General features: G+C 35.3%; 1 protein-coding gene across 1 annotated transcript; it reads right to left on the bottom strand.

Annotated features, from left to right (window-relative positions):
• Positions 1–4242: 4242 nt before the first annotated feature.
• On the bottom strand, positions 4243–11622 carry PSD (ARM repeat superfamily protein). Its single transcript, XM_088807607.1, has 15 exons — positions 9536–11622; positions 9333–9404; positions 9062–9151; positions 8820–8924; positions 8404–8463; positions 8116–8178; positions 7936–8031; positions 7275–7439; positions 6736–6909; positions 6562–6627; positions 6378–6476; positions 5635–5781; positions 4864–5040; positions 4733–4780; positions 4243–4628 (listed from the first exon to the last, which is right to left on the bottom strand). The coding sequence occupies exons 1-13, from the start codon at positions 11255–11257 to the stop codon at positions 4951–4953; spliced, it is 2949 nt and encodes a 982-aa protein (XP_088663733.1). The 5' UTR covers positions 11258–11622; the 3' UTR covers positions 4243–4628; positions 4733–4780; positions 4864–4950.

The following is an 11622-nucleotide window of genomic DNA, read 5'->3' as shown; positions in this document are numbered from 1 at the left end:
TATGGCTCGTGGATAGTGAAGTTGCATTTAAATAACGAATTTGGAATCCTAAAGTCCGTATACTGGCCAGAAAGTAGTTTGACTTTGGGCCAACCTCAGGACTTGCAAAAGGTTTTATCAGCAGAAAAACTCTTGGATGGTTTCATATTATTAAAATTAAGGTCATTGGCTCTTTTCTTTTCGTCATATGCTTAGTTTGAGCCTTCTATGTAGCTTCATAGCTGATTTCTAGGGGACTCTGAAGCGGCTGACAAACGTTTCCGAATGGTTCATATTATTATAAAATCCACTTCTGTGCCTATGTGGCTCTTCCCTGCACTTGCGTGTGTCGGTCGTGTGGGATCATGAGTAGGAAAAAGAAAGCTTATAGAAAGATAACTGCTTCTTTAATAAGCCATAAATGATTCATTTCTTCAGTAGTGTCACACGGTTATTGCTATCAGCCAGTGGCTCAGGGGTCCAGTGGTGCCGGCCTCCTCTCATACCAATTTTATTTTAAAGACAGAAAATTCATAAAATTGAAAGGAAAAGGCAATATGGTATACAAGCTATAGTAATATGCGAGCAGATTGCCTAATTGACCATGTCATTTCCATTTGCCCTATAATCATCGTTGTCTTCAAGCTTACAACCACATTTTACGTTTACTTTAGCTAATGCCTAGAGTTTATAATCTTTTTCTTGATTCCTATCTACCTATACATGCTTTAAAACTCAACAATACGAAAATCCAACTTTTCAAATATATATCTCTATTTAGAATCTCAAATTCAACTCTCACGAGATTCATTGATTCTATATACTCTCCGATAATTAAAATAAATAATTGGTGCATAGAATTTTTTTAATATATTGAAAGATATGTGTACGGTTTGTGCTCGCATTCACATATGTATATTTCCTTGATCTCTACTATTATAGGTACAATTGAAATTGAAGTACAAAATCATACAAAACAAAAGTCAAAACTTCAAGATTTTTCCACAATTTTGAACACGAAAATAAATGTATATGTCAAGATTATCAATATAGAGGTATTAATGGCTATATATCAAAATCATGGAAAAATTTGCTTTTCATGAGGAAGCATGAAAGCAGAAGCAAGGTTGTTACTAGAACTAATGCATATATACATGTCTTGATCAACTACCTAATAACCTACCTAAACACTTGGAATTTTCTCTGAAAACAGTCAACAAGCACCTTGTAATTAATAATGTAATCCTCAAATCCAACACAGGCTCAAAGAAAACAACTGCAGTACTATCTCACCAGGGCCGCGGTTTCATTGAGCAGGTTTTTAAGCTGGCTAGCTATATATTTAAATCAATTGCTCATTAAACTATACATAGCCTCTCCCTTAAATCCCTGTCACCGTGAAGAAGGACAAATCCCTCTCGCTTCCAGGAGCTGGGACTGCATTCCTAAGGTAATGAAGCTGATCAACTTCAGCAACTTTGGCTATAACAACATGATGAAAGGGCCCCCCACCCCAAAGTTGTACCTTCTCCATTAATTGTTTGTTTTGCAAGTTGCTAATGAAAAGATATTCTACTTTCTCCATTTGTCTCGAGGTTACTGAGGATATTTTTTGAGTCCCACCATTTTTTTTTTTTTCAATTCCTCATGGATATGTATGACCAATATATTTCAATTCCATGACTTAATGACAATGTATAATGGAGATGATCACCACCGCAAGTTCCTGTATACCAATATCTTGGGTGGAAAAGTCTCCTTGGTACTTTTTCTTTTCCCAATTACAACGATTTATGATTCAAGCACACCACCCACCCCTTTGCTTTTTCGCAAGGGGAGACGATAGCACTAAGGATGAAATGACCATTGACTGCTTTTTGGTCTCTTTAGATATCCATTTACCTTTGCTTCCATGCTTTCTTTTTCGATCCAACCTTAATTTTCTTCTGTGTAATTGCGTTTTTCATACCTATTCATCAATCTTTACCATAGTACTGATATCTAATTACAATAATAATACATTTCCAGCTAGCTGATCAGTTTTTGAGATTAAATTTTAGTTGACTTGATTAATTAATTTGAGCTCTGTTGCTTAATGTAGAAGTAAATTTTGGTTTTCCTAGCAGTACCCAGGTGAAAATTTCCAAATTTATTTATTCTGAACCTAACTTCTCAGAAAGACTTTTGGTTTGGTACATTTTTTCCATCCTAATTGAATCACTAAGTCACTCATATTAGTTAATAAATTAAGGCCACCTTTAAACGTCATAGTAGATTTTTTGTGAGCAGCACCAAAATGACTGCAATCCCAATTAAAGCAAAATTTTAGCTGTTGATATAATTGTTGGGAGTCTGTATTTTATTGACTCTGAATTCCCCACAAAGATAGCTTAGGGTCAATGAAGAAACCATTAAAACCCTTGAATGCTACAAACTTTGATGAAGCTCCTATGCTTTTTACACTTAACAACTGATTTAATTCTTTATAAATATATATATAAGAGAGAGATATGGATCTAATAAGATTACAAAAAGAAATCTTACATGTATGGCGTTGTCCAAAAAGGTTGAGCAATTGTCGTGGAAGGGTTGAGTACCCAAGACAGAAACTAGGGCTGTTTTAAGTCAACCTAAAATTTGGAATGAAAATTCAAAAAGTCTTGCTTGACGGGGTACAAAAAGAAGGGAAAGGGGAACATGTGTAGTTATCTTTTTAACATTACAAGGCTTTTCTAAATCATTCCAATCAAAGTCTTCGGTATAGATGTCAGCATGGTCCACGTGGTGACATTTCACGCTGGTGACTCCACCACTCGTTTCTACGGCTCTCGTGTTTTTGCCGATGTCTTTTAAGGAACATTCGCTCGCATCCTGGAGGAATAAAGCAGGAAGCTTCCTTAGTTTATGTCACCGCTGCACCAGGAAACAAAGTAAAACCCTTTTGGGAGGTGGGCAGTCCTTTCCTTTGCGGTCCAGGGACAATATTTATGACTGAACAATAAACCAATGCCCACTTAAAATTAAATGAAATATTTCAAATGACCCAAGACCGGTAATTAATGTACATAATTTTTCCTTTTCTCTTTTCTCTTTTGGAACTTTGATATAAAGGAAGCAATAGCCTTCAAGTCAGGGTTTTTATTAGGAGATATACTTATTTGACATTAAGAGGCAATTGCAGACTCCCAAGAAAAATAAGCTTTTTCATGATGAACCAAAAGGAAATTTGATCGAATCGTCACCATAAATTCTTTGTAATTTAACAAAATTTTCACTAGGGTCATGATTAATCATGCTTTATGCGTTCAAAAAGGTGAGCTTGTATGTAGGTCTAAAAATGGTTTTATTGACTATTTAATAACCATTTTAAAGCAAGGATTATTTCAGAGGTTTCAATCGATTTTGCTTATTCATATTTGCCAAAATCTTTGAAGGGCGCACTCAGCCCAAGGATCCTAAATGAAGAACGCCGTCTTGACAAATGGTGCATGAGGATTTCGTATCAAGAAAAAGTATAACCTATTCCATTTTCATACTAAGAAAGAACATTATTGCGAATGAGAAACAATTGCTGCATCAAGATCTCCTGGTCTGTTTCCCATTCAAACCAAATCTTTTAACACATTTTTGGCCAATCTACCAACCACTTTTAACTTCTGATATTTCACACTTGACAAAGTACATTTTTGGATAGAATCATGTTGTTGTTCCCAGATACTACCGACTAAGTTTGCTTCTCCAGTCTAACTAGTCGAAAGTCACTAGATTTAAACACTAATCTCAACTTAACTGTTTTAACCCTTTTTAAACTAGAAGTTTATGAATAAACACTCCATTTTACCATTGAAATTTAGAAAATATCACAACGGAGATAGAGAAAATGAGCCACTGGGAAATATTTTTGTTAGTGAAGGTTGGTGTTGGAACATGGTCCCGCTTCTTCTTACCCTCAAAGAAAGAAATACACCCCTTACCAACATCTTGATCCCTTCACCACATTAAGGTGTAAACGTGTTGACCCTGGAAGATGTTTAATTCTATCATTTTTGTTAGTGAAGGTTGGTGTTGGAACATGGTCCTGCTTCTTCTTACCCTCAAACAAAAGAAATACACCCCTTACCAACATCTTGATCCCTTCACCACATTAAGGTGTAAACGTGTTGACCCTGGAAGATGTTTAATTCTATCATTTCACAATCAAATACCTCATCAAAACACAAATGATTCAAGAAATAACCACTCCATGAATCGCTTTATCACTGATTGAATAAGATTTTCAGCAAATAACTCTCATTTCTGATATAGAAATTAACTATATCATCGTCTCCGGGTCATATCAACATCTCATCTACTGAAATTGGGAGTATAATGCCAGTTTGAATTGACCATATAAACTTGCCAACAAACACGACTGTATAAAAGCAATGAACGAAACGAATGTCCTATAGTTATTTTTTTGTAATAATCTAGTCACATACACTCGATTGGAGATCTAAATGAACCAAGAAAAATGTATTATAAAATTGGAGGGGAAAAAAAAAACTATGAACAGCTCTCACAAAAACTTTCATCCTACTCAGCATGTTGAAACTGAAGGATTTAACCAAACTCGAAGATTAAAAAAAAGGCTTGCTTCCGGAAATATACAACTGTAGAATCCATAAAAGAAAATGAAAGAAATCAGCCACATATTGCCAAAACATAACCAAAGAATAATTTCAGCAACTTAAACAGGACTGGGGTTTAAAAATACCTCGTTGTCCATGGAATAGGCACACAAATGATATTTACATAAAGAAACCTGCAATATTGACTTATGATAAGCAAACATAAGCAAATTTATCTAAATGAGGGAAAACAACACAATAGCAAGATGTTAGGAACCTTTGGTGAACAATAAATGGAACGCCAAAAAACTGAAAAAATTTTGGACCATCAAACTGAAATAATCATTTGGCCATCTTGATGCTGCTATCTGAAAACAAGACTTCCATTCTGTTGGAGACGTAAATTTTCAATAAGCAACTGGTAAAATGATCTCAATGCCTTGATGTCACTACCCTGCAAATACAAATAACCAAAGCATAGAGAAAACTAAGAGCAGCTCCAGCAAAATTCATGTAATTTAAGCTTACAAATCAACTAACCAGTTACAAAATGCCAACAATTAGGATAACCAAGCCTAGGGCCATAAAAGCATGGTCGCAATGAAGCAAATTTAAATGTAATGAATTCAAGTATAGATTTTAATGAATACAATTAGTGTGACTTTGCCTTAGCATGTGCTTAAGTGTCAAGCGTTTCCATCCTTGAGATGGGTTAGAATTAACATTCTACTACTATTATAATTTTGTAAGAAGGCTTTTATCAATTCTGCAAGACATATTACCCATATCTAAGGTTCAATCCCATTCAGTATTAAAGGCAGTTAAGAGAAAAGTAACTCATTATAGTAATTTTCTGTAAGGAAAAGTTATCAGAAACCAGGTTCTCAGGCTGTCAAATGCAGGCTCTAACTTGTTGTGTCTGTCAGTTTATCATATTATCCAATAATGAATTAAACCAAAGAATATAAGTAGGAGCCATACCTACCAATAAACCAGAGAAATGATATGAATGGAAAATACATTATAAATAGATTATAGAAAATAGTACCTTCAATTTTTGACAATACTGCTCTACCAGATTTTGAGGGCAGTGTGCAGATGGAAATCCTTTTGATACAAAATGAACAAGAAAATCATCCCCAAACTTCTCATACATCACCTTCTGAGCCAACACAATTTCTCCAAATAAAATAAGCTGACAACAGAGATAAAACAAAAAAAAAAACAAGAGTAAGCATGAAGAAATGAGCATCAACCCTCAGCACATCCATTTCTGTAAGTAACATTGTCTATTCACCAAGCAAAGCAAATAACACTCATCACAGGCCATGCAGAAAGAAGATAATGATTTTTCAGCCCATATAACAGGCAATAAAAGTTCTTCTACTTTTACTTCATTGCACACCTTAGCATACTCTAATGCAGCTTTCACTTTTTACCATGCATTGTAAAACATTCAATCAAGGGTAAGTTCCTAACAACCTGAGAAAGAATGTGGATGCAAAGATGTAACGGTCCAGCATATGAAGCTTTTTTCTTTAGTAAGTAAAAACCCTCAAACCATGTTCAACTATCATGCTGGAATCTTTTTCTTTTTTTTTTTTTTTGAAATATTTATTTAGATCTCCTTTATGAGATACAACAACAATGCACAACAAATATGTAAAGTAGTTCATATTGTTTTACAAGGCAGAATAAAGGTTATTACTGTAAGTCTGTAACAACATATCATACATAAACACCAACTAATGCAAAACAAAGACAAAATAAGTGAATAAAGATTATTCTTACAGTATTTGCGTCACCAAATTCGAACGATTTATCAAGCACACTGTACAAACAACAGTTTGTCGCAAAGGTCTCTATCATAAAACTTTGGAAACCAGGTACCTAAAAATATTTAACCCCTTAGAGCCATAAATATAATTAAATCCACACAATAAAGCAAAGCATGAAATTTTAGAAGGAAACAAACCTTTTCTTCACCATAAGGCCGGGCACACCAGTCTTTAATTAATCTAATAAATATCTGTACACAAGCCTATCTCACAGAAAGCAAAAACAGCAAGTTAGATCCAGTTCCTGTTCATACTAGAATTTTGGAATGTCCAACCCTTTAGGTAATGAATAATCAAAGCTATTAACGCACCTTTCTTGTATTAATATCCTTATGATGGCAAGATGTATGTAACAGCAACTGCATAATTGAAGTCAAGTAGCCCAGGCTTTTTGGGGAAAGGAAAACGGAAGACAGATCATGCGTAGTTATCACATGAAGAAAAGTATATAATGTCTTTTGAAGTTCTAGCAATTCACGAATTTCCTACAACAAAAAGAAGTTTCAATGAACACAGAGAAAGAATTGCACGTGTACCATATGCTTGCAAAGACTCATGATATGTGCTATTGCAGTGTTTCACAATTGAACTGGGAAAAAAATTCTTTACTAATCGCATAGAGAACTTTGTTAACTGTGTAAATTTGGACAACCAACATAGTAGCAAGAACATATCATGAAATGTAAATTTGAGTTAAACTCAAACCATAAAGCAATACAATGACTGCAACAGATAATGCTAAAGATAAAACTCTATAGAACAATATATCATAATTTCAAACTCAGACGTGGGCCTAGGACCCAAAAAATTAGTTAAAGTTCTGAAATTCCTACAACTGATGATTATCTACCTCAGTATTGGCTTCAGGTCCCGAAGAATCAGCAATCCTTCGGATGGCACTAAATATCCTACCAGCAATAGCCGGAAATACTTCTTCCAATATATCATGGACCAAGGTGCTGAATTTGCATATAAGTTGATTGAGCAATAAGAGGAAACCAACCATTTCCTTTGGCTGCAAAAGAACATAATCCAGAATCAAATAAATAAATATGAAACTGAAATACATCAACTTAAGCTCCTTTTTATGCATTTTTCCATGTATCAAGGTAAAAGCTTAATCATTTCCAAAAGAGCTTATGTTAACACCCAATAAGGAAAAAACATCACATTCGCACACCCAGAGAGAGATCCCACAAAAACCCAAGTAAAAAACCCGAGTGTAAATGTTTGAAAAGTAACTCCCATTTAGATCACATTTCTTCTTGGTGTTGACAAATAAATATATAATTAATTAACAACTCGAACACAATATCAGATAATACTTTTGACGAGAAAATTCTGTGCCTATTTCCACATGCAGTAACTACACATATTCCCAACACCCATTGGAGGTTTTCTTTGATTAAGAATTAAAAGTTATTACCTCAATGATTCTCCTTTAATGGCACCTCTTTTCCTTTAAAAACCAGAAGAAAAAATAAAAAGGCTCAATTATAACTGTTATATACCTCACTTTCTGCAAGTAATTGCTCCAATGCCTTTGGAAGGTAAGGAAACACAGATGCACCTAAGGTGTCCACCATACGGTGTATGAATGATAAAACCTAAATACCATAAAGATTAGCGTTAGGCAATGTGTTTGATACCACGAAACCAAATATGTTCAATATTCGGCCTTGAACTCTTACCTTAGTCCGCAAAGGCTCCACCTTTGGAAATACAACAAGGATTTGGAGAAGAACATCCAATGTCTGGATCAAAAAGTGATAAGCTGGCTTTAATAAAATTAAAAAATAAATAAATAAAGATAACACAATGGCATGGTTTCTTTCCAGCACATCCATGTAATTAATTTATAACAAACAATCAAAAAGATCCATTATTAACTACTGGATAATGATGGAAATTTCTCAACTGTGAGCATGAAAAAAGGTGCACTTAAAGTACAAATAAAATCATCTACCTTAAAAACTAACCTGCTTAAACATGTGACCAATCGCAGGGCGACTCGCAGTTGCAAGGCGCTCACTGAAACCCTGAATTACAAATAAAATTACAAGGATAAACTATGCAGGATCAAAACTCAAATTATTAACAATTAAAAGATAGCTTAGAAAGCATCCTCAATTACAAAGGACTAGGCAAATAAGGATTTTTTACATCACAATAATGAACAATATGCTATTAGTAAACGGCTCAACCATCACCGATTGGATATAAAATGAAACACAATAATGATAAGGGAAAAGCTTCTAACTCAGTAGCACATTAGAAGATCTTATGATGATAGTAAAATAACTGGTGACTGAAGATTCTTTGAAAGCAACCAATGTTTAAGGGAAAAACTCTTCACCAAAGAGCATATTAGATGATCAAAGAATAGAAGAGTAACCTTGCTTAGAGCATTAATTGCCACAATTATTTGCTGGATATTGGCAATTTTTAGAGGATACTCTTCTGGAGTCAATATTTTTGCATTCATCAGCATTGCCTCAACCTGCCATATAAACCATATGAGTAAACTGCTGCAGAACACATGAATCAAACATCAATTTGCTCATAAACGAGGCCGCATGAAGCATGCACTAGCAAGAAGACTACCAAAAAAGTTAGATTCACACTACAAATCAAAACCTGTTGACAAAGAGGAGTTAGCAATGAAGAGAGATAATCAGATTGCTTTTCCAGCGGCACATCTTCCATCCCAATCAACAGGCCAATTGCCTGTGAAAAATCACAGAAAAAAAAAAGAAAAGAAAACAAATAAAGGTCATCACTTGCCAACACAAGGAAGGATATTTATGAATGTCTATACATGTGAATGGAAAGAGTGGGAATACACGTGTAAATGCACCAAAACAGGAGGGGCGGGTACTGGGTAGAAACATAAGAATGAGATAAATACCTCAAAAATGTGAGCACCATCTTCAGATGCAAAATTCATACTTGTAAATCGAGCAACAACATCTTGCAGGCTCTGACCATCAACAGAAGAATCCAGTTAACAATTTTAGAAATAAGGTGGCACATACACAGTCACAAACATTTACTAGGAAAACAATAAAACATGGCAACCTAAATCATGATGACAAATAGATAATTTGGTACCTGCAAAATCATCTCTATGAAAAGCAGAAGCTTCGATTTCAGCAATTTTACAACCCTCATGAACAGATAACTTGCCCTGCGACTCACATTGATGTTTGGATGGTGTATGCCTCTTTCATCATGAAAGGCAGCCAATACCAAAGGAATATATTGTGTATTCTCCTGGACAAACTTCATATACCTTGTTATCGTCTCCAAGTACACAAGGGCAACTATCCTATTGGAATGGCATGGAAATCTTGTTGATAATAGATTTGTCACCAGTTCACTCAACAGTCCAGTTCCTGCCCTCATTGCCTCATCAGTCATAGACTCTCCAAGTGCGTACAAAAGGGAAAGGGCAGCTTCTACCTCTTCCACATTCCTGTCTGACGAAGATGCAATAGCACTAGCAAATGAATTCGTGATAAAGATCTGAGTAACTTCAGGTGCTACTCGACCTACGTTCCGTAACAACACAAACAAATCCTTTCTAAACTCCACCATCCTGTCTTCTTCTTCCATCCCAATCTTATCCAATATATCAAGATTATTGCGGTACATGGGATCATAACGAATCTGTGTACGAATCACTTCCAGTATCTGACTGATGTGAAGCATTTGTTTCTCTTGCAAAGGAGAAAGGGTTTTCATGGTGGCAACATAACCTGAAAGAAATTGGACAATACTAAATGCTGCATCCATCTCACAATTTTGCATTACATAGAACACTGTTGGCAAAACTTCATCTAAAAGCTCCATCGAAACCACCTTAGCATCTTCTGAGTTCAGCCGCTTGGAACACTCTAAAACCTCCACTGCATACCCTGTTATTAAGGCTGCTACTTTCAAAACCAACTCAGAATCATTATCATCAGATATCAAACCAAAAACTCGACTTATTTGAAGACTCTTCAAAAGAGTTAGTTTTGACTGTGCATCCATTCGTTTAGAAACTACTGCCAAAACACATCCGGCAGCAGCACCACGAAGTTGTTCTGATAAACCATCAAGCAAAATCAACTCAAACAGTAGCGGAATAAACGCATCATTCACAATCAACCCAATGTCAATCCAGGAAATATACCTCCTCATACAATCCAAAACAGTAGTGCAAACTTCAGGATCAGAACTCCTATACATAGACACAATGTCATACCATGCTCTAACAATCTGAGCCACACACTGTTGCCTCATTGCATCCTTAACCCTTCCTGCAACTGCCACCTCTTCAGGTGTCCGTGGATAATCCAAACTAATCAACTCATCATCCAATGCATTCAAAAGCCGAGAAAACATATCGATCAACACAGCCCCTTTACTCAAATGAGGCAGGAAATCAACAAAAACTGATGACCAAATCAAAGGGTACTCAAAGTAAACCAAAATAACCAAAACCTGAGCAAGCTTGTTTTTAATAAATGTAGGACTTTCCAAAACAGCACACAACTTACCATCGATACGTTCTAAACACGCCATCGAAAAAACTGACTTTCTGATAAAGTTCTTCTCTTCCAAGCTCATGGACCCATATTTTACACTAATAACATCACGTAAAGTTTGTAAACACCAAAACTGAACCTGAACGAGCTTGCAAAAACACAACTTCTCAATACAAAGGCTACATATTGACGGGGTTTCTTTAATTCGCTGACAAAAGTTCACTGCCTGTGATTTTAATCCTGAATCTAAGGTAACTGATTCATCAAAGCTAATCAATATTGCCTTTTCAACATCATCCATACTGATTTTTCCTTAAAATTTCTTTTTTCGTATAGATGAATTTCCAAAGCCCAGTTTGGAACTTTATTTGATTTTACTTCTGGGGTTTTGAACAGATTTTGGAATATACAGGAAAAAAAAACGAAGGGATTTTGAGATATGGGTTATTGAGAGCTTACCTTAAAGGTGAAGAGATCAAATAAAAAGGGATGCTTTTGTTATATAATACAATGTGAAAGTGAGATTTTATAGCCAGGGTTTTTCTCTGTTCGTTTGCTGCAGAGAGAAGAATAGAGGAAGAAGAAAACCCTAGGGTGTGTTTGGATTGGGGTTTTCAATTTATACGTTTTTTAAGTTTTCTCATCAGAAGAGGAAAAAATATACAT

The sequence above is a fragment of the Theobroma cacao genome, chromosome 6, assembly GCF_053813885.1.
Source record: "Theobroma cacao isolate CCN51 chromosome 6, ASM5381388v1, whole genome shotgun sequence".
In the NCBI taxonomy this organism is placed as follows: domain Eukaryota; kingdom Viridiplantae; phylum Streptophyta; class Magnoliopsida; order Malvales; family Malvaceae; genus Theobroma; species Theobroma cacao.
This window is presented reverse-complemented; position numbering and strand designations above follow the sequence as displayed.